Raw genomic sequence first — 24608 nt, 5'->3', positions numbered from 1 at the left:
CACATATCATGCAGCTAGGTACTGAGGCAAATTAAGTGTAGAATTAATTTTCTATTTTCTTGGAACTAATTCAATCTGTTAAAATTAATTGTATGTGAACAAATTATAAAAAGCGTATCTAGTAACAATCATGATGATGATGATAACACTGAAATTATAAGTTTGAAGAATGTCGGCCATCTGTTGATTATGTTGCGCTTAAAAAGTTCCTAACCATTTGTATACTTCAGTGTTTAATTGGAATTTCATCTTAACAAGTTGCTGTGGGGTACAGTATTAAATTAGTTGTTTTCTTGTGTGATTGAAATAGAAGTAAGTTCTTTTATCATATTATCAATATCCATACAAATATTACAAACCGCTTCACAGAGTTTAGGATGAAAGCTGACTGGATCAGAGAGAGAAATTTACAAGTAGCATAACATAAGCAGTGAAAGAAGTAACTTCATTCATAAGCATTCCTGAGCCAGTTTATCAACAACAGTGACTGTACATTTACGAGATTTGATTTTGGCTATTTAAGGTCGTATTTCTTGTGCCAATTTCACCAGGTGTGATATTCTGAGATGAAAATACCAACATCTGGTGAGAACTGCTGCACAGTTCACTGCAACAAAAACAGCATTTCCTTCAAAGCAGAGTAACATTAGTAACTCAGACCCAAACAAATGTAAAAAATTGTTTTATTTGTACAAGGGCAAAATTCTAAATGATGTACAAAGAAAGAGCAAACTTCATTTATTTACAAATCCTGGGATCAAAGATTAAAACAAATCAGTAAATTTATTTACTTAATGTGTTCACATCAAAAAACTTATCAACAATGACTGGACTTTGTTTCTGAAAAATGATCAAAAAAGCCATACAATAAGTTTTTTCATGGTGTCAGTTCAATCAACTATCTTTGGTTTGTGTCACAAAAGGCCTTCAGCAACTTTTCACTCTTGCTTACATCCAAAATACAGCATGTAAATAACATGCAAGTGGAGCACTCATCTTCTCTTTCTTTATGCACAAAGTTAATCAAGGTGAAGCACACACTGCAGTTTTTTCAGATAGTGAAACTATTGCAAAATATTATGTCATTTTTTGTACAATTGATAACACTAGAGTAGCCATCTTTTGGAAAATTCAAAATAATACTGACCATATTTTACCAATATTCGTCAATTTCAGCAGCTTTGGTCTATTTGTTTATCAACTACCAACTGAACACAAGGAATGAAAAGCTGGTGACAAATCTGATATCCGGCTCACTATATTCTTCAATCAAAACATTGTATTGATATGTTACAATTACCCTGTAGACTTTTGCTTTACGAGTGTAATCCTTTAAACAGCCTACTCCATCTTCTGAAAGCATCTTTTAAAAGCACGTTTTTGATGTCCAACAATAACATACTACAAATTGAAAGTTCTTTGGTCGTATGTAATGAAAATGTCATTAATGAAAGTCATGTTATTTTTTTAAGCCAATCAGAAAGTAGCCTGTATACTGAGGTATAATAAACTATCTACAAATAATTTACAATAAATAGAAAATATGGATTCAACTCATGTAAAATCACTCCGTAGAGATTCTTAATAGATTGATTTGATACAGATATAGGTAATGGTAGTTCATTCAAAGCAATTTAAGTTATGAAATATAAAACAGTTTGGAAATCATTGCTCAATATATTATAATGCTGGCAAGACAGTGTATTGTATAGACACATATGATTGTTGAAAGCACAGTTTTTGAGGAAGGAGAATTTCAGCCGAGTGATAATGTTGACATGTTCTTGGTTGCTGATTGTACACCTGTACCAATCCTAGCTTGCAGCCTGGCTTTCTCAGCCATTTTGTCAAAACCACTGGAAAACAAAAGAGAAACCAAAAAATGAAACTTTTACTTATACCTGACCCAAAAAACACATGACACAGAACTATGCTTTGACCAAATGTAAGAAATGAGTGATAAAGCACATCCTTTTCATATTCCCTAACATTCACCACCTCTGGGCACCTCTCATATGTACTTACATGGTTGATATGATAAATGCTTGTTTTGGTTGGAATGAAGAGTTTTACATTTCAGTTTTGTTTGTTACTTGATGTGTTCTTGTGCAAAAGTCAACTTTCAGCCACAAACTTTATGTCTTGATTTTTCCTAGGTCTGTCAACGAACACCGAATATAAGTATTCTTGATAACTTTCCCGCAGATCCTTACAGACACCTATTTTTCAGTGCTTGGAAAGAATGTACTTTTTTGACATGGTACAATTAGAGATTTGTATATGCCTTTCCAAATTTACATTGTTCATATCTACTTGATTCCATCAGGAATATGCCTCACTCAGGTTTAACATTCATATATTGGCAGTTTAACCATCAAATCTTTTCTCACTTTGACATTGTAAGCTTCAAATACAAAGAAAACAACCGCGAGATACAGAAGTTGTGACAAAGACCTACCCTGCGTATTCATCCCTGATTCTGTTTCTCAAATCTTCTGATGCTCTAGCAGCTGATCTAGATCTCTCCAAAGATCTTTCTCGGTCACTTGCCACACGCTTTGTCACACTGTCCTTGATTATCAGCAAATCTTCGGTGTCTCTTTTCCAGCGTTCCTCATCTTCCTTAACTCTGTATGACATAGCGCAAAAAAATCTGACATTAGACATCTGTATTCCTGAGTGAAAACTTTTAACATGCAAATTTTGGATTGAAGTCACTACAGTCAGCATATATCCAAATATGGTAAAAGATGCATGTGGGCCATATTCGTTCATGGTAACAGTATAGTGTTGTCAGCACACTTGTATTTACCGAGCTACCCAAGTAAAAATCAGTTATATTCACAGATGTAGGTTACTACATTCCAATAACATATTGGCCCTAACTCAATTGCACAAATACACGCACTCACCACAGCACACACAGAAATATACATTTATATCATAGACCATAAATGCTTATACTCTAAACAACATGAGGACTTATAGACTAACAAACATGTGTACACCTACACAACAAATACACACAATACACACTACAAACAAACAAACAAACAAACAAACAAACAAAAACATTTAGATACTGTTACATGTAGCTTTATATACAAAGTTACATGAACATCAATGAAACACACGTATTATCATAAAACACCATCTTACTCACAACAATTGCTACATCATACCTGTGTAAGTTTTTCTTCTGAGTTTTTTCTTTGAGACTTCTGGCTTCATGAGCCCTCATTGCTTTCTCTTCAGTCACTTTGGCTGATTTCCTGACAGCAATGTCATCCAACTGCAATGAATGTGGTAATATTCAATATTGAACAGTGAAACTTCAACCGATAAAACAGGTGAATTAAGGTAATCTTTAGCTTTATTTACATTCAAATGTTACGTGGGAAATTTTTCTATCTTGTTGTTTTAGGGTCACCTTAGCCATTAGAGGAGACAGCAGAAATAATGCGACAATCTTGCTTCAAGTACTGTTTCCAAACTTTAGGGAAGCAAAAGATTTTCCAAAATCTGCATGAATGCAAAAATTGCATGAATGGGTACAATCAGCCATTAATTTTTTTATTGAACGATTGTCATGGTTCCGTTTTTCAATGTTGGCTTTGTTGCCTTCTTTGATTAATTATTAATTGCTCAATTAACTATCTGACTGGTTAGCTAGTTGAAAGATCTACTGTTTTGTCATATTTGCATTCCAAGTAATTCATTGATCAATAAATTAACTGTGACTTGAACCATTGGTTTGGAAGTGGGTTTCATTCAATACAACATAGAATATGTTAAGTCAAAATAGCAAATAAAAATACATTTGTAATGCATTCGTAGGAACTGCAAATATATTTTCTATTCTTTCTTACAAGTATACCGACATACATGAACTGTAAAACCACAAACAATGCTTTTGTATCTTACCATTTTGCGATGTTCTAGCAATGCATCTCTCCATTCATCCATTTCTCGTTCAGCAGCTGTCTTAGATTCTTTGCTTTTCCTAACCTGCTGCTCTTTCTTCATTCTGTGATGTAGCAATTAATTAGAATATTACATTTCAGAGCACAATGAATACTACACATTATAATTTACATGGACACAGACATCAATGTTCATACAAAAAGATCAAATGTTGAAACAAACGGTGTTTGTAAATCTATCTGTTCTCAATCTGTCCTTCGATTGTAAACATGAAATCCATCTATGATTTATATTATTGTAGTTAGTTACCATAGTCATTTCCATGACAACTAAATGTAGTTCTAGTTCTGATATGCCAAACTGCCTATTATTAAAGAACAGTGAATTCTATGTCACACAACAACAGTATAATAATGACAGACGTCATATCTTTGGAGTCTCTCATCATTTCTTGCTGACTCAGTGTTCTTGCTAGAGGTTTGAATAACTAGTAAGTAATTTTGAATCCCTGGTAACATTTCTGTCCCCTGTTCGGATTGCATTGACATACATGTAGATCCCTTTAACTTGACTGAGGAACCCTGGTAAAATATACAAGGGTACAGCTCTGAACAAAAACCCTGCAGATTTATGAGCAACTAGACGGCAAACGACAAACAGTTTTTTAAATACAACTATTATAAAACAGGTAAAAAAAATTCTGAGGTCAACAAAGAAGACTATCCAAATAGTCTAGTTCCAATCCCTGGCCTCAGCCGTATGGTCCGCTGGGACTTTATCATTGTATTTTCTAAGTTTTATTATCCTGGTACTGTGTAAATGAATACTATCCTATCCTAGATGAAACCTGGGCCTTCGACACTGCAGTGTGAGAACATACAAGTGGAGAGAGATGCTTCTAAATGGGCAAATGCTCATGTCGCCATCAATGTCTATGGGGAATAAACGTAACTACAAGTTATTGCAATTTCCCATTTTGACCGCTGGGTTGTTTTAAAATTTACTTGTTGCTTAAAATTTAGTAATGGAAATTGCGACAACTATCAGAGACTTTTAGCTTGTTTGAGAGACGCAGTCATCATAAACGTACACTTCTTCAAAGAAGGCATCACATACATTGTGCATCAAACGTACACTCAAACTCATAGATCAGAATAAAGGTATCAGATCAAGCAGACATTAACATAACACAGACATATGATCTACAAAAAGTTTGTTAGCCCATTATACAGGGCATTATCATATTGGCTGCAAGTCTTGGCCCAGCCAGATATTATCAATAATTATTGCCATTTCAAGAGAATTTTCAGAACTTTCAAATGAACAATGAAACATATGAGAATTTCAAGTGAATTTTTTTAAATGTCCAAACCCACTAAATAAATTGTTATAATTTCTTTAGTAAGTATATTTGATTTTAACTCCCTCTGAGGTGATTCATGCAAGTATAGTTGGTCTCTAAGGGGGCTGCAAGACCACTTAACAGTGTACATCCACTTCTCATCCCTGTCACTGAACAGCTTCCGTTATCTCTGTATCATTAAATGTTACATATTGTGCCACTTACTTGCTGAGCATGATTTCATTGTCCCTCTGTTGTATATGAGTGGCATATTTCTGTGAGGCTAGGTGGTGTTTCATTTCCAGTGACTCGGCCAACAGTAATCGTTCCTCCCTGAAACAAGACAGAGGGCAAGCAATTAACACATACACAAGTACAACGTCTTGATGAAAAAGAATTCTGGGAACATTTTTTTAAATATTGAGTGAATAGAAGATAGTATCCCTATTATATTATCTGTGACTATAATAATCTGAAAATACATAATAACATTAAATCAACAGTGGAGTTTGCAACTTAGAATATTAATACATGGTTATAATCATCTGCGGCTGTTACTATTGGCAAATAGAGTCTCTGGCATGACTTATATAATTAGCTAGGCAATGTTGCTTTATCATTTTGCCTTTACACACAAGTCATAATATGATTGACTAATAGAGCTTACTTAGAAAGTTTTTCTAATTCTGCCTTCTTTGATTTGTATTTCTCCATTTCTTGTTTGTTTCTCAGCTGTACTCTCTGAAAAGGAAGTGAGATGTGACATTAAAAACCCTTCAACCGTTACAGTCCACATCAAATCTTTTCAAAAAGAGTTTCTATGTTCATTACCATTGTCAATCTTTGAATTTTTCTGCTGTCATATCTAAACAGTAAAACTGTCCTACCAGTATAAAATTTCATGAACATTAACCTTTGTCTTCGTTGGATTTTTAATGTAAAAGAAATCTTTAAAACTGTTCAAGTTCAAACAGCTACCATTAGTCAGAGTAATTTGAAACGTCAAAATTAATACCATCTATATTGATGCTGCCATTGATGATGGCCATTGACCAGATGATGCATTAAATAAATATCACTAGTCTTTCCCATAAAGTCAATGTAAACTTGTGCACACTTTCAACCTGAACTAAACCCAGTGATTATTGGCAATACCTTTCTTCATATTGTACTTGTCTGTTTTCATTCTCTAAATATTTTGGGTTTTATATCATGCATTGGGGTACCAATAATGGCCTCACTACATCATGTAATTTCTGCTGCCCTTCCATTTGATAGGAATACTTAATCATGTGCTTGCTACATTTTAGTTATTGCGAAAATTTCATTCTAACTAAACTGCTTCATTCATCACAACTCATTTTGAGTGTTGATCCACTCAGGACAGACAAACAAATTCAGGTACTTTTTCTCTAACCATCAAGAAAACATCTATATCACATTCTGGGCACAATATATAAACTTATCTCTAACTTATTGTAAATCTACTTGGTACACTGATAACTTACCCTGTGCTCATCCTCCTCTTTCATCTGTTTGATCCTTTCAGCTTTACTCAGCGAGTAGTCCAGATGATGCTTCACCATGTCTCGGAATTCATCGTCTTCCCTGTCCTTGGAGGTCTTCAAGTGTTGCTAACAACAGAGACAATGGAATCTACTATGAGTTGGTGTGTGTGAATAGTTGCATTACCAGTGGGAAAAAACTATAGGGTACTAAATATAAGGTTATCAAATAAAACGGTGAATTGATGGAAAGAATCCGACATGGAGCTGACTACGGTAGTTTAAAAAGTTGCTTGCCCAGGTAAAATAGTACCTGCCCAAAAAGCAAATTAAAAATTGGAAAGTATTTCAATCTGTCCATTGGGCAGGTAACTTAAAAATTCATCTGCCTGCTAAAAATTTACTTAGCCTGGGCAAGCAGGTACTTCCTGCTCTATGTAAAGGGGACATCCTTCTGCTGGAAATATTATAACCATGGCATCTGTTGTTCTCTCCATAGAAGTCTAAACATACTAATGTCAACAGCAACACTTTTGCAAAAAAAACTTTGGTGGCAAAGGAGTAATATGAAATTCTATTGATTGGTATGATGACACCTGTATCATACAGATAATAATTCTCAAAAGTATGCTTTCTTTGACTTTCCCAGTCAAAATTTCTCCAGCACTGCAAAATTATCAGGATAGTAGCAATGGTCTCTCTCTTACTTGTTGTCTCTTCTTTTGTTCGTCTATCTGTTTCTTCATCAAGAGTTTGCTTGTCTGTAGAAAAAAATTAGAACCATTACTGCAAAAGATTTTAAGGATGATAAATACCAAATCGTTCATTTTTCTGTCAAATTTTCAAAATTCTCTGAGAATACGCCTTGAAGTAAGACCCAGAATTGAGATGTGTCGCCAGTTCAAGATAAGGAATGGTTTCAGTGTAATTCACGATTTTTAAAAATCAAAACAAATGCACGTGGCTATCCCGGTTAAATCGGGGAGCTTTTGTAAACATTGTGGACACATTTGCATTGCTATTTCCATAATCCATCTTGAGTGACACAACGTTGCGTTGCACTAGTAATTTACATAATGACGTGCTGTGACTTCTCCAAACACCAGGATTACTTCCGTCTGTAAACAATAAACTGTAATTAAATGTTTGTCGAAGCCTAGTCCAATAAACAAGTATTCGTACAGTTCTAGACATAGTCTACACCAGAAAGCAAGTCATTTTTCTTAGTGTGGTCACGACATCGTGTCAACGACGATTTCTCAGCAGTGCGACGTTTTATCACTCTTTGCTTAGGGTTGGTCGGAGCCTGCACACGCCGCTTTACGGTGGTTGACGTCTTTTTCGCAATGTTAGATAAACAATTACACAGTGTTCATTCTAGGATTTAAAAACAATGGGCCACTGTTGGCCCCAACTCCTGTCCCAAGGGGGCCATTTTAGAAAATCGGGGCCATCATCATCACACATGTAAAAACCTTGAATTTTCTGCAGAAAATACTATAGTCTATCAAGTCAAGAATAGGAGAATACTGGAGATCGGGCCCCCTGTAACCGACCAAGCCTACTGCGAAGTTGTCCCTTGTACGTACGCAGCAGGCCCAATAATGCAACAGCAAACCGTTTGGTTTGATTCAATTGTTTACGTAACTTATGTGATGAATTATTGATATGTCGGACTTGAACGACTGTACAAATTGCTAAGGACTGTGATTTTGACTGTGGAAACGATCATGATCAAAGCTTAGCGCACCGGTAGGATTTCTCCGAGAGTGGCCCTCGATTTGCTCGCATCGACAATTAGGCTACGCATACACTGATATAGCACGAGACTGTAACCCGTACGACCTAAATAAAGTGATCAATACATCAACTTTTAAACATAACTCTTATGTATTAGCAAATTTACGATCATTGATTCTGGCCAAAGGGTTTTACACAGCGGTGTTGTTCTATGCAAAGACCTGGCTACTCTGGAAAACGAGATGTGTCCGACCTAAAATGTGTTGCTCTTCAAAACGATCATAGATGTTTTCCTTGCAGTGTTCAACGTTTCGTTTGTATGGACGGTAGACGTTGCAAACGCTTCAATTTAAGGGACTGCCCGATCATCCTGGGTTCATCAACTATACCCAGGTGCAGCCAACGAACAATGCACTTTTAAAAAGGTCCTTAATCAACCGATATCTGCCCTGCCCTACAAAAAAACTAAAATTTGCTCCCCTGCCACCTAAAAACATGTCCCCTGCCCTAGCAAAATTAAAATTTCCCCTGCCCTCAAAAATTACTCCTGGAATAGCTTTTTCGATGAATAGCTCCGTTGGCTGCACCTGTATACCGGCGTTAAAAATCCGAGTGTCGACTAGCTTTCCAGTGCCATTGTTTTATATCCATCGGCCATGCCACATGCGTACGGCTCCAAAACACCGTTGCCCCTACATCAGTCCTTTCTACCCAGCTTCCTATGTACCACCATATATGCTGTAGTGGGTATTTAATTGCAAAGGTTGATAGGTAACTGAATCGTTTTACATGTCACACTATGACTGAGGTAATGACCTTCGGGGAGCTACGCGACTGTATGAACTACGTGAACTGTGCGTGATCGACCCATTCATATAATGTTGCGCCCTTAGTGGCGCGTCAAACGTAGAAATGAGGGCCATTCGAGATTTTATTGCGCAATGGCGCGTCCTAGAATTAACTTTGCAATTAGTGCGATAGTACTATGTCAAGTCTACGGTTCTGCAATGTCTATATAGCGTGTGAGGGGAGTGTGATCTGGGGAATGCAAACAAGCTTATCTGCATATGAATTTAGGACACGCCCGCTATCAGTAATGACTGCTGACGTCATTGTTTTTCCCACTGAAGCCATTCGCTGTGGCGATGTGTCGACACGCAAGGCTCCAAAAATTGGTAGTTTTCCGCGATTTATTTTATTTTCCTGGGACTTTTTCTCTGAACAACTGTCATTCCCGGCCGACATCATCACTTGGTAACAAAGTATGCCCGTGTTGAGGCTCGTGCAAGTCTAATTATCAAATGCCGTAGCGTAGAAGTATCAAAACATGTTTTTTGCGTTTTTCTCGAATTCAATGTGTGAATGAAGTACCCTTCTTTGGCACCTCGCGCTCACAAACACTAGCTGCTTGAAATTCACACTGTCCATTGGAAACATAATGAACTCAAAATCCGTGTCTGGGATTTCATTTATATGCCTTTGTTATTTTTTAATGCGCTCTTAAAGGTGTTGGACGAAGGTGCTTTTCAAGGAATTTTAATTATCACGCCATATAATTTGAATGGAGCCTCCGAGAAAAAATCGCAGACACGGTTTTGAAGGATATTGTCAAGGCTTGTCAATGAAGAAATTCCAACCGGAAATCTTGCAGCGTGTTCGCGTAAGGCCGGGAAAACCGTTTTTGGAAGGTTCAGCAAACGCTTGTCACGTGACTCTTATGCAAATAATGACCGTGCACTCTGCTTGGTCGGATAGCTCTATATCAGGGCTTTCAGAAAATGTATACTTTATTGGGTTTGGACATGTTCGATTGAGAAAAAATAAAAATCTGAAAGTGTCTAAAAGGTATTTATCATCCTTAAGTCTAGTAGTAGTACACGTAAGAACTGTGGTCTATAAGCTCCATAAAGGGTAAGTTCATTTTCAATAGCACCTGTTGATTTTTCTGTAACACAGAAATACTGCTTGCTATACCTCAAACCTGCCTTTGCCTTTCTAGTTTTCTTTCGGTCTCCACAATCTATTCATAAGCTGATTACCATACAAAAAAACACATTTCCAAAACAAAAGAATATGAAAACTATGCATTATTATTTAGCAGTAATCTGTTTTTCCAAGCTGTGAAGAACACTGCTTGCTCATACCTCAACATGCCTTTGCCTTTCTAGATTTCTTCCGGCCTCCACAATCTATTCATATGCTAATTACCATACAAAAAAACCACATTTCCAAAACAAAAGAATCTGAAAACTGTGCATTAATATTTAGCAGTAATCTGTTTTTCCAAGCTGTGAAGAACACTGCTTGCTCATACCTCAACCTGCCTTTGCCTTTCTAGATTTCTTTCAGCCTCCATTTCTTTGTATTCCACAACCCGTCTTGCTTCTGATACCAACTCAAGTTCTGCAAGTTTCCTCTGTTTCTCAACAATTCTCTGAAAAAGTGAACCAACATAGATGAAAATGTGCAAAAAATCTAAAATATAACTTGGAAAAATTGTCTTGCGAGATGCTCATTGAGGATTGGATCATTAGATAAGTCCCAGGAGATGAGATTTGTTCACAATCAACAACAAATGTTCACACAAACATCCAATGAACCTTTCAAACTATTCATGGTCACCTATGTCATTCATGTGGTAAGTGGTGGCTAACACGGTGGTAAATCTAAAACCAACCTTTTTCCTTTCTCTGTCTCTCTGTACTTCAGCCATATTTCTGCGTCTCTGAATTTCAGATTCCAGCTTCTTTTGTCTTTCAGTGCGATGTTCTTCATCCCAAGTAAGCCTTGCCAATTCCCTCTGTTGATCCTGTTCCCTCTCTGATGCAAGTTTAGCTTTCATCAAGTTGACAATCTTTTGATCCTTAGTAAGAAATGAATAAATGAAATAACATATATGCGCAAATAAATAAATAAATAAATAATAATAAATAAGAACAATAAACAAATAAATAAACAAACAAACAAACACATAAATAAATAAAACAATAAGTAGATACCTAGCTATATATACATACACACATTCCAACAAAGCAATTCAGTGGTTTGAGTCGTAATGATATCAGAAAAAAGGGTAACTTACAGTAAAATTGCCATGGAGTTTTATGCATTTGAAAAGTCATTCCCTTTTCAGAAAATTGTCGACTTGCACATCTGAAAGCTGATGCTCCACAAATATGTTGCATTCCATTACAAAACATACCATGTATAATACATTTTACTAGTCACTCTATGTTCTGTAGCTTTTCTCACAATGAGCTGGTTTTATGATCTTTGACAAACTGGTAAAAGAACATAAACTGAAAAGGCTTCTGCAGGCATTTGCCAAAACTTTAGCCTGCTCACCCCCATTCCCTGTCAAAATGTTCACATTCGTCATTGGTAACACAGGGTTTGGGCTAAACCATATTGATAAAAGGGTTAAAAATACCACTGACCCAATCTACCCTACTTGTCAGTCCAGTGACAGTACACCATACATTAACCTGGCACACATATACTTTCTACCAAAGGATGAACTACCAAGTTCACCTAAATCTGGTTTCAATTCATCTGATTACCTTCTCTGTTAGGCCAGTGCCAACGAGTTCCAATGCGCTGCTACTTCCTGATACGTTTTTCCTTGAAAACGATGAAGCCGCACTACTTGGTCTGAGTGATGTACTGGAAAATGATTTGCCCTTGTCTCTGACAGCAAAGGGGTCCTCATTGGTGTACCTTGTCCTTGACCTGAATAAAGAATTGATGGCAAAACAACTATTACTGGATAACTGCAATGTGTTGCGATCTTAAAGCAGTGTAGACTTGAAGGGCTGATGTTTGAGATTGCTCCTTCCAAAGAGCAATGGAATCTTCACTCGTGAGTCTTGAGTTCAAAGTGGATATACTTGGTGTATCTCTTCTGGGAAATGCAAAGGGTGCTCTCAAGTGGCAGATCTCTCACTTCAAAGAAGAATGCACCTCAGGACAGATATTCAGACTCTCAAATTTTACAAAACTTTTTTGTTCTACCTCTTATAGGGTTCATTTTTAAAGCTCTTGAAGTAGATAAAGTAATCACCATCTTACTTTTATTTAAATTGAAAAGTTAATTTCCTCAGAGTTAACACAGGGATGGTGGCCATTTTGAATTTCAAATAACAGTAATGTTAAGGTAATTTGTCTACATGGTACCAAATTTTGCAAGGTGACCACTACTTTGTATTCTTAATTTTGGAAGAAATTTAGTTGAACCTTTCTTTATGAAAAGTTTGAGCATAAGTTTAAGTCTTAAAGTTTCGAGGCACATTCTACCTTATAAAGTCTGCACTTATAAAAGGTGATTCAGTGAAGATGAGAATTAAAAACAAAACCTTGTTCAAGAAAAAATAATTTTTACCATAAAATGGAGTACTAACCCTTCTACATTGTTCTCCCACCAAAGTTTGATAAACATGTGTTACCTTCAAAGGCAAACATAAATGAATTCAGGACAATTTTATTGTAATCCGAACATGATGACAAGCACACCAGTAGAAATTTTACCAACCTGGATTTTCTAGTTTCTTTGAGATCTTCATCATCTTTTTTCTTTCCAAGGTCATAAAGCTCCCTAGCCCTGGATAGTAATACCAGAGGGAAAAGAGTGAAATCAGAATATTGAAATTTGAGTGTGAAAAGTTAGATATTTGGGACCAGTGAACATCAAATGTTACTGATAGATAGTATTACCTATTATCAAGTTCTTCCGGTGTGACTCTTTCATGTCCTATAGACGTGGTCCATGCCGTTCTTTTCCTTTGTAGACTGCCAGTGTCACCACCACCGACTTCCATACCTATAGTAAACATTTTCAGAGGAAGAATACCATGTACATATAATGAAACTGCTAGAAAAAATTATTTCTAGATTTATTTTTCAAACTGTCTTATTACAAAATGATGAGGCAACACAGTATTTCTTTTTCCTTTCTTTCTTTATATATTTTAGCTTACAACACTTACAGGCAAGCCTTGCCACTTCGATGCCTGGTATGCATGTTTTTTTACACACACTAAACGTTTTCATATCATTAATAGGAAGGAACCTAATGACTGGATTGTTTGTACAGGATAAACAACATTTTATATTTGGATGTGTGTGTGAGTCAATAGCCATCTGGTCGTAAAGACATTAATTTGCACCCCAGACTGGTGATAGTAATCTGTCTCAAGGCTTACATGTCAGATATATTTCGGTGTCGGTTTTCTGTTGTTTATCCTGTACAAACAATCCAGTCATTAGGTTCCTTCCTGTTAATGATATGAAAACGTTTAGTGTGTGTAAAAAAACATGCATACCAGGCATCGAAGTGGCAAGGCTTGCCTGTAAGCGCTGTATGTAGAGATTCAACTTTCAATATAAAAACAAAACATGTTTTTGGTATGAGGTAAGACGACGGCAATAGTTGTAAATCTGTTATTGTTACTATTGGTCTTTGATCACCATAGGACTAGCCTACTTCTGTGTCAGCTGTAATATAGCTATAAAAGGGTTAATAAGTGTTTTCTGATTCTATGAAATTCCATTAATAAATCTGTCCTGTTTATGTGGATAAATGTGATGAAATGGAGTCAGAGAATACATACATATTTTCATGTTTCTTAATGTGTGACTACTGTGGCTGTACATACATAGCTTTACAGGTTTTTGTGATGGGAGACAATTTGCCGTCTTCATGTCAGACAAATGGTCACCAGCTCTTGGGTCAAAAAAATCAATTCATACCAGGGATGATATCGAATATTGCTTACTTTTGTACATAGGTTTTGAAGGAGAGGATGTCCTTGTTGGGTACTTTTTAAAGTATTTATCAATCGCTGTAGGACCACCAGTTTTGTCCTTGTCTTCATCTTCTAGGATGATTTTTTCTCTTTCAGTTCGACATATCTTTAACTTTGCTGAAAATTAAAAACAAACATTTCATATTCCAAATTACAAATCATGAACCATTTACTGATAGCAACAATGCTTCAATTAGGTGATGCGGCATAACAATGTTTCGAGGTTGTCTATGCGGAAATTTGAGGAGTGTACGTGTGTCATCCCTGTTTTTTAGTAATCCATTTATATAATAATAATCAAACAAAACAATACATTTTCACAGAAATGCAAATCACATATTGATATGCAAATTGTGAGTGATATGTAAATTGGCTACCCCTGATTTTTCAAACTCTGGAGAACGCCGAACTTAGAACTACTAATATTATCAACTTACTCCGTCTATCTTGCTCATGTTCCTCATAAATCTTCCGAATTGCTTTCTGAGATTTTCCTAGTGGCCCATACTCATCTTCAAAATCTTCAATTGATTTCAGTAGAAGTTCAACAGGCTGAAAAGAAAAGTTAATATTTCCTTGATTATTTGTAATATGGAATTTATAAAGAACTGTGCGCATAAAGTCTTCAAGACTATTTTTTAATTTGGGAAGGGAGGGGAAATACCAAAACTTTCTTGGTGTATAAATACACTGAAATCTTTTACCAATGGTAGTTTTATTAGCATTAGCATAGACAGTATAGTTACCAAATAATTCCATTTCACAACACATGCTTTCTTGCTTTTGCCTGTACATAATTACATAATTAACTTTTTCCTCTGCAAACATGTTCCATTTACATTACACTTACCCTGATGCCATAACGTGCACACGCTTCTAGAGAGCGGGGACTTGTCAAGATATATCTACTGTCCTCTGCTTCTGGGCTTTCAAAGTTGTACAAGTCCAACTTCAGCTTTGGGTCCCTCTTGACTTTCCCTTCTCTTTCATCTTCTGCTTTGTTATCTACAATTACCAAGATGACAGTATCATCAGGGTACTGTTGTCCACTAACTTATTGCATACTGACTTACAACACATTAGATTAAAGAACTCTACTGGCAGCTATACTTATTGCAACTGGAATATGTACAGCAAAAATATGGCCAAAATGCTTTTGGCCCATAATGTTCTGAACTAACTGTACAAAGGAAGTTTCTCACACAACACATCAAATGATCTTAAAAGTATGGTACATCAGAGTTCTCTCCATTCACTTTCAAACAAGAAAGCAAATCTTACAGTAATACATTATTTACGAAACAATATCAAATACAAATGGTACGGTTTAGTTGATCAATCAATTGTCAAACCATGGTCACTATACAAAGGGAGTGATTTTGGTTTGACAAAGCGTGCAACATAACTGGTTGAAGATGCACATATTAAAAGACAAAAAAAACCCTCTAAAAAGCTAAACTTTAAGATTGAAGTACGTCCCCTTTGGTCAAATAGCACTGATCGTTAATGACATCACTGTTCTCTCTCATTAATATGCATAAATAAATATTTGTCTGCATTTTCCACACGAACGACAAAAATAAAACCTGTTAGCGTTACAATGGTTACGCTAGTTTGTGGTAATTTATGGCTCAGACTTCAAGCTGCAACAACAGCCACGCATGCAACAACAAAGTTTGTCCGAAATAAAATTTTGGCAGTACAAGTTTGGCAGCATTGTCCGAAATCGCACGCGTGCAGCTATATTTAGTAACAACCCTGAAATCGCGATCAACGCTATTCAATTCTTATTAAATTTTTAAAGATTAGTTGATAACATTTGAAAACTAGCAATGTCAAGGGTGGTTTTACAGTTTCACTCAGTCTGATCATTACTGTTTACTTGGTCGCACTAGGGTGTGAACACACAGAGCATGGAGGTAGAAGTACCTCCATGGTCAGAGCAATAAAAGGTGATGTTGCTAATCACAACTTGGGGATTTAGTTGGGGGAAAAAAAGACGACTCAAAATAAACAAGTGTTTAGAGTTGAACAGGTACAAATAAACATGATAAAGTTGTATTGATATATCCGTGAAGTAGATAGTAGATAAATATATCTCCACAATTTACACATTTCTTAATAACAGGAAAGGTGACATATGTACTTAACCCTTTGAGTGCTGTAATTCTTCCCATCAAAATTTTAGTGCAACATTTTAACCAAATTTTTTGAATTTTTCTGTAATTTTTGATAATTTTGGACCAAATGGACATCACATTTCATTGGCTACAGTTTGTTCTCAAAATTTTGACAAAAATTGAAAACAATTGACTGCAGTATATTTTCTTAGGTGACAAAAATTGACTTTGGCGCTCAAAGGGTTAAGTTATAGTAAAATAGTTGTAGTATTAGTAGCATATACTGTCGGGCTGTAATTATCTCTGCATGGCAGGGCTGTGTGTTACCACCGCGGCGTTATACGGCCTGTGGTGGGAGGCCGTAAAGACGCCGGTAACACAGCCCTGCCATGCAGAGCTAGGACTATAATGTGATGAGATGTGAGACAGTACTAGGTGATAATGGTTACACAACAAGGTCGTTTATAGGTCAGTCATCGGGCGTCTTGAATGTAAACACATTCTAACAATGTACAGTGATAAGAGTATTGCTTGACACTGGCCGTTGAATCTGTGTGGTTCAGTGGTTTGTAAAATTCAGAATTCCCGCTTGAGCAATAGTCCTTTGAACTCTTCTTAGAGTATCAAACTTCGGAAAACGTTGAGTTGGTGTTGTCTCCAGCATACCGTATGGTGAAGTGCTACAGCTATTTAATTTTCGCCAAGATATCATTCTGAATTTGAAATGTAATGCAGAATCAGTATACTATGAGACACTCACCGTCATTGTCTGGCTCATCGAAGAAGTCATCTACGTTGTAGTTTGGAACTGTCATACCAACCGTCTGCTCCATCTTAGCGGCTTGCACTAATTAACCACAACAATGTACGTACGACGACGTTTGTGTTCCTTGAGGTATTCAAATTACCCGACGGGTATGTTTAAAAGTCTGACGACAAGTCTAGACTTGTCAAAATTCTGGAGGGACTTCTTGTTGCTCACTTTCTCGAAGGACCATGTCGTGAGGCCTTACACCGATAAGCGTGGATTGAAAGATACATATATAACACACTTCTATGCTATGTCACATGTTTATAATAGCAGTATAGATCAACCAAAAATAAAATCAAACAGAATCAATACAGATTTTCATCCCACAAACAATTTTCCTTCATATATTGCGCGAAGCTCACATTCAAAATCTGTTGCTATGGCCTCGCTTTCACACAATCACGCGATTTCCGAGAGTTGGTTTTGATGGACTCTACCGATGCATTTAGAACATGAATGAGCGGTTAAATTGTCAAATTTAGGCTTGCAATTTAATCCTCTCGGATATATAACGCTACTCAATGTACGACGTGTCTCATTTTCAATTAAAATATCACGTTTATTGACCAAAATACAGTTCCTGACCTTGAACAAAGTAACGTGGAACGACGAGAACAAACTTAGTACCTTGTTCCTCTCCCTTACAGACCACAGGGGGCGGTATGTATAACTTTTGCATGTGCGGCAGTGACTGGCAAGGTGTACATCGATACTGCACGTTTTGTGCAGTCACCACAGGTGAGAACAAAGTATTCAAAGAAGAGGTCATTTCGAGTCAAAATTATTACATACTCTTCAAAATATTAGACGAGTGCGATTAAGTGCTGCTGCTGTATTGCTGCAGCATGGTGACACAGCTCACAAACATTGTCACAGGGCACAAAATGAACCATACTAACTATACACTAGCTACACTGCTACCCACACTGTAGCCAGACTTGGTCTACCGTCTAGACTGTAGCCTACTGCCTAGTACTATTACTAGGATGGATGTTGATGTGTAGGGTGTTCGAGCGATAGAATCAAAACAGCAAGAAACATAGTGAGGAGACGTTGGCTTCGCTACCATGTGAACTGTAAATTTTAGCAACAACTCCTTTAAGTGATCGCAGGGTCAACAACCAGCCTCTCCTCACCTCATCAGTGCATCCAACGAACCGAAAACATTTTGCCTTCATACTAAGATAATTACCACTTGTTAGTTGAAATCATAGGTGCTCCAAAGGATGTTGACCTAATACTATGTCATCAAATTCATGTCATTTGCATAAATGCCATGTACATTGGTGATAGTCATCATAGTATGCTTTAATACGATCGCAAAGGAACATTACGGATCATGGCAATGGTGAAGATGACGACACTTTTGTCGATGTCTGTTTCTGAATAAAAGAAAATATCTTTTTGTTCCTGATTTTTACAAATGCAAATACCATCAATAAGCACAAGTATGTCATTTGCTATCAATTTTAGATTTTGATGACAAAATTTACACATTTTCAGAATTAAAAAAACAACATGATTTTCAAAAAGAGCCAGCAGTCTGAGATCACCATGCAGTAACTGTTCCCTTTTTGCAAGTTCATGATCATAAGTTAGCATTAGATATGAATGTGGGGTTCTGTTCACCATCATGCCTGCCTTTGGATGGGTTGATCTTTAAGACAAATTTTAAATGATGTGGTATTAGAGAAAAATAATTCAAAAAACAGTTTTGTGACCAGTCACCATCTTTTGCATCGTTGTAGACCATGAAGTTAGTGGTTTATAATGATACTTATTTCTTTTGTTAACAGTAATGTGGGTTAATTTTTATTTTTCAGCGGCCAAAGAAGTCTGACGTCTTAAGTAGGAATTCCCAAGGATATTGGATGTGCATGTTTGGAGCAGAATAAGCTGTTTGTGTGACCGTCTGCTGCAGGGAGAATTTCAGGAATCATAATTTTAACAATCTCATCCCTCTGTTTCAAAAGACAATGACAGTGACAGTCCAATGGTCGAGGGTTGCTGTGCTCACTTTGTACAGAAGATTACTGCGCGAAGGACAAAAATTGAAATACACCGATGTGGACTACTACAAAAAATATATAAGGAAAGAATTTAGAAATAATATGTATCTCACAGAAGAGGCAGAAAAGCAAAAACAGCTCGAGGTAAGCCTAACATCATTTGTTCATTCCAAATTATACAGAAACACTGAAATTGTTATATATGTCCTGTGTTGAATAATAATTTATGCGCATCATTTTACCACCACCTTTTGGATTCACAGATTGTATCTCAAGCTATTTCAGGTGCTCAATACTGTCTTTAACTGATCCAGTTATATCAGTTTCTCTGATAGATTAATCTGTGAATTGTTAAATGTGTGTTAATCCTATGACCAAGTATTAAAATGCTTTCTATTTTTTTATCTTTCAGAAGGGGCACCATTTTTTGCAGTCAAAACTGGGTGGACTAGTATGAATGATTCACGCAGTGAGGATCAAAAGTTTCCATATGGAATTAATCTCTTCAGTTTTGATTCCAATATCTTAACATACAAGAGACAATTGACTCTAGGGTCCAGCTCAAAAAATATCTCTTGATCAGTTATATGCTTTTCTAGAATTCTGTCGAACAGTTGTGTGACACATAATCAATGTAGTGTTCTTTGCAAAGTTTCTTCAGTTTTTCACAGATAGTTTGTGTGCCCCTTTTCATCTTTATGGAAATTCCCTAGCATGGCGCACGACATATCACCAATTGCATTTTCTTGACATGGATTACCCAAGTGTCTGCTCATCAGTTTTTCAATAAATAGGGTACAATATAAAACTTTGTTGTTAAATAGTTTGTTTTCATTTCCATTTCCATACAAATTTCTTTTATTATCTCCTTGACTTTAATGTTATGATGCATTTCTAAACAATAAAGCTTTGAATGCTGCTGTTGATCTGGAATATTTGTACATAATTTTTTTTATCCCTGAATCAGTTCAACTTTAGGTTGACATTTAAATATACAATAATGATAAAGTGATACAACATACTTCAGAGGGTGCAGAAGAACATGGGAAATTTGTCGTCCAATCCAGTATTGATTTCGGTTTGAAAATAATTTTAATCTCAATGATTTACTGCCGAGAACAGATTTGGTGTGTAGTTTGATCTTACAAGATGAAATTGGTCCCTCATGAGGACTTCACAATGATTTGAAAGACTCCTCATGAAAACACTCTTTATAATTGATTTTCTTTTTTAACTCAGTTTGCAAACTATGCCTTGAAATACAAAACTTAGAGTTTACTAATCCACTGTGCCAATGATATCCCATTATGATTTTACAATCAAAGACTTCTTAGTGAAGTCTTACATGCCTCCTGTGTGTAGACAAGTTGTAGACTGGTTTTAAAATTCTGCAAAATAAGGGACCTATTAAGTGCACCATTCATCTCAATTCCCATTTAGAATAATGTAAAAAAACTTGTTTTTGATTAAGAAAGATGGCAATTGTATAAAATTTTCTAACCATGGTGTCCTCTGAAGCATATATAAAACTATGAAGATTAGTTAATTGGTCCTGTTTTGTCAAACAAAAGAATATTGATTATTTTCCAATTGTATATTTTGGCTTTTCTTACAGAAGACCACTTCAGTTGGTCAACTCTTGTTTCCCCAAATATATGGCATTTGCAGTCCCTGTAGAAAATGACTTTTGTGGTCATTTGCAGCATATTTTGAAACTTTATTGTAGTATATGTATGTAGATTTATCAAATATAATTCAATAATTATTGCAGTGCTTATTGTTGCTAATATGAAGAACTGAAAAAAATGATCAGACAGGCAGCTTTCAAAGGAACAAATCAAGGAGCAATGTGGTTTATTTGTAGTACTGTGTGATCTTGTACTATAATTTTCTCGAACAAAGTAATATTAGTGGTTCAACACATGGCTTGTGTCTTCAAATTTCTATGTACTATTATGTTTCTATTCTTTGCAACCCCTATTTCTGTCATTGCAGGCATAAAATTGATAATTTGAAATTTTATTGGTAATAAAGGGTGTACAGTTTTGTTCATAAAAGAAAGTATTTCTTCATGAAATGGACTCAAAACAGTAATCTGTGAAAACTTACAAGCAAACATAAACAATGCTGTTGTAAAATCTCTCAGAAAATGAATGAATGTTCAGTTCGTCAAAAAAGTGAACCATGTTTAAAATAGCTCTCATTTTTTTTTGATACTGATAACAAGTTTCACATTTCCAACACAATTTCCATTGCATTTCGAGAAGCTTACAGGGGTCGACGATACAGCGCCCTCTAGAGATCATTTTCAACACGTGTTCATTTGTAAAAATGGCTGCTCCCAGCTTTAAACACTTGACCGATCCAAAATTTGGAAAGCCACCGGATAAACAACACCAGGTGAGGTGATTCTCATATTTAGGTATAATGTAAGATATTTTGCGTATTCCTCTGTTCTGTGAAGAGACAGTGATTTCAATATCGACTGTGAAATAGATACGAAGTTACACAGTCGGCACCCACGTGTGTGGATGTAAACTGTAAACAATATGTACTCCGTTATCTGAACTGCAGTGCCAAGCCCGACTATTATGAAAGGAAAACGAAGCCTGTTTGGTGAGTTTTTAAGCTGCTTAACTACAGAAAGCACATTCACAGACAGAGATACCCGAAAGCCTATGAATTATGTCAAAAAAGGAGGCGGGGTTAATCCAATGATGGAGGTGTGCTACATCCATGATCAAGAGATCCAACTGTTCTGTCAAACTTAGCCCAGCATACGATGTTGAGTGTTCACGACGACGTTACTCGCCTCCACCACGTCACTGTGGTTGAGGCGAGTAACGCCAGGAACACACAGCATAGTATAGCTAAAAGCTGTATTAACCGCCATCTTGGAAATCGCAAAGGATTATGGGGCGACCACAGTGCTATTGGAGGGGCAAACCAAAAAACATGTCACTCAAGCCATAGAGTTCTAGCATACACATCGTACCAGATACTCCGCTATTTCCGACCATTTCTTCTACAGAACTACTAAAACAGCTCTAAATTCCACCAGAAAAAATATTTTCGATTTGAAATCGTTTAATTAATCGGAAATTAACACCGCTGAAACAATTCAATCGTCAAATTAATAAAAAGGACCATAATCATGAAATTTAAGCGAAACATGGGTTTTTTATGTGATGACAGATTTATTGCATGAACGGTAACATTTTTGAGATCGACAAATTTGTCATTCAAACTACGAGTAAGTGGAAATATATAATTGTTTATAATGTAGTATTGACAAGCAGGTAAGAATCCAAAGGCGTTTAGTGCATTAGTCTGTACTTACGAAAATAATAAAATCTGACATCACCGATCATAAGAAACGTGGTGTTGAAGAACATATTTTTTTAACAGTAGACTACGGCGACCATTTTCGGTAAGTATAATTCTAACTTTAGCAAACTTCTGAAACAAACATATGAAGAGTAACTTCAACAGTCTTGGTTTTGTTCTACTCTCGTTATCACATTAATCAAATATCGGGAAAGCATGTACATTTTCGATATCTGTTTAGCGACTGTGTAACCCCCTCTCCCTCGTGACAAGTCTAGCTATTTGATGTTTTATTTTGCCGACATTTATTTAATGGTTCACGGTTAACGCTCGATAATGATGTCGATTTCAGGTCGATGCCATCACTCTGTTTTAATTACTCCAGTCGTGTTAAATATCTATCCTTTAAACGCGAATGCTGGTAACATCGCATCTTTTAGCGGGAAACGCCAACTGGAGATATTTCACAGCCTGGAGCAAGTCATCACTATCAAAAGTCTGTAAAATTTTAAGGTTTTTGCTTCCGAATGGACGTATTTAAATGCACATGCAACTTCGTGCGTAAAATATTGAATGGCAATATAAATTTTATCGTTTAGAAAATATCTGACTGTCAAACTAGTCGTACAACCAACAGTAAACATGACGGAGCAATGATACCGACTTCAGAGACACTGTAATTTTTTTCATCGCGACCGTTGATGAGAGCAAACTCGTAAAATATACAACCTGGCCAAGTATTTGGCTTTGAATTTTCAATTGCCCCGTGTTGAGAGATGTAGGCCAATCAAGAAGCTTTTCGAACACAAAAAAGAGAAAGAATAAGTCAGTCAATATCGAATGATAGACGGAAGAATCGAGACTGTCTATGATTTACTCAATTGGAAACGTGATATTTCGATTAATTGACTAACACAAACAAAACGAACATTTTATTAAACTAAAAAAATAAGTCGGCGCCTTTCCTTGGCATCCCTGGCAATGGAGCAACACACGATGTCGTTTGGGTCTTCAAAAATCTTCTAAAACGGCTGGACGGTAATAATAATACTTTTCTCGACAGAAAACAAGTAAAAGAACTTAAATCTGAACTTTAATTAATAGTTCTGCAGACGATATGATCGGAAATAGCGGAGTATCTGATACGATGTGTATGCTAGAACTCTATGGCTTGAGTGACATGTTTCCGGGTTTGCCCCTCCAACAGCACTGCGGTCGCCCCATAATCCTTTGCGATTTCCAAGATGGCCGTTAATACAGCTTTGAGCTATACAGGGCAATGTCTAACTCAGCCCTGCACCCTAGGCTACATCCCTTACATGTAGCTCTGGATGTAGGGGACCCTTCGTTCCCAGCTATTCATGTACATCACCAGTCGTGCACATTACAGCACCAGCAACACAAACAAGTGCAAGCAGAGCTAGTAGTCGGGTAGCTTTTTTTATCAGTGATAGCCAACCTGCTTTAAGATGTGAGACAGAGCCAAATCCATAATCTTTACTGTAATAGTCACTTCTAACTGGTGTCACGTCTCTCATGCACTTGTGTAGCTGTGCTTGTGGCGTCTATCGATCATGCTCGAATTAAGGGTCATCGCCACGGAACCGCTGCGAGCCACCTCATAGACTTTTTTGGTAGTTTACTACAACACGAATCAGTGTCGTTGATTTAGCTCGCAAAATAATTAGACATACAAGTCTTTGAATAAATCAACTTTTACTCACATAATCATTGACCATTTATGACTCATTCTCTACTCCTTCTAGCTACCTTGACGATAAGAACATGTATTTTCAACGATTTTCCCGTATGCCATCGACGATTTATGGGCGCTGTTTGCCCTTTCACGTTCAATGCACTGAATATGTTGGAGGTCAAAAGTTCACATACGAGCTGAAACCGTTGACAGCTCACCAAAAGATGTCACATGTTGTCACTGTCAAAATACTTGGTAGGAGTAGGGGATGAGTCATAGATAGTCAGTAATATAGTAGGTACACTGGTTGATTTATTCAAAGAGTACCCTATT

The 24608-nt window shown here is 36.5% G+C and overlaps 2 protein-coding genes and 1 long non-coding RNA gene across 3 annotated transcripts in view; 2 read left to right on the top strand and 1 right to left on the bottom strand.

Annotated features, from left to right (window-relative positions):
* Positions 1-672: 672 nt before the first annotated feature.
* On the bottom strand, positions 673-17639 carry LOC139140080 (coiled-coil domain-containing protein 177-like). The gene is made up of 17 exons (XM_070709085.1): positions 17193-17639; positions 15163-15317; positions 14750-14864; positions 14283-14429; positions 13222-13327; positions 13040-13108; positions 12072-12240; positions 11189-11374; positions 10826-10945; positions 7479-7532; positions 6775-6900; positions 5934-6007; positions 5492-5599; positions 3925-4027; positions 3183-3292; positions 2459-2629; positions 673-1856 (listed from the first exon to the last, which is right to left on the bottom strand). The coding sequence occupies exons 1-17, from the start codon at positions 17263-17265 to the stop codon at positions 1757-1759; spliced, it is 1986 nt and encodes a 661-aa protein (XP_070565186.1). The 5' UTR covers positions 17266-17639; the 3' UTR covers positions 673-1756.
* Positions 17640-17902: 263 nt separating this feature from the next.
* On the top strand, positions 17903-20056 carry LOC139140079 (uncharacterized). Its single transcript, XR_011553942.1, has 3 exons — positions 17903-17981; positions 19067-19396; positions 19665-20056. It is a non-coding gene; the product is annotated as an uncharacterized lncRNA (long non-coding RNA).
* A 1494-nt stretch (positions 20057-21550) lies between these two features.
* LOC139140077 (DNA-directed RNA polymerase I subunit RPA2-like) overlaps positions 21551-24608 on the top strand; it is a 36029-nt gene continuing 32971 nt past the window's right edge. The window contains 1 exon segment of the mRNA XM_070709084.1: positions 21551-21652. Within this exon segment, the coding sequence (XP_070565185.1) occupies positions 21584-21652 (69 nt within the window). The 5' untranslated portion in view covers positions 21551-21583.

The sequence above is a fragment of the Ptychodera flava genome, chromosome 9 (assembly GCF_041260155.1).
Source record: "Ptychodera flava strain L36383 chromosome 9, AS_Pfla_20210202, whole genome shotgun sequence".
In the NCBI taxonomy this organism is placed as follows: domain Eukaryota; kingdom Metazoa; phylum Hemichordata; class Enteropneusta; family Ptychoderidae; genus Ptychodera; species Ptychodera flava.
This window is presented reverse-complemented; position numbering and strand designations above follow the sequence as displayed.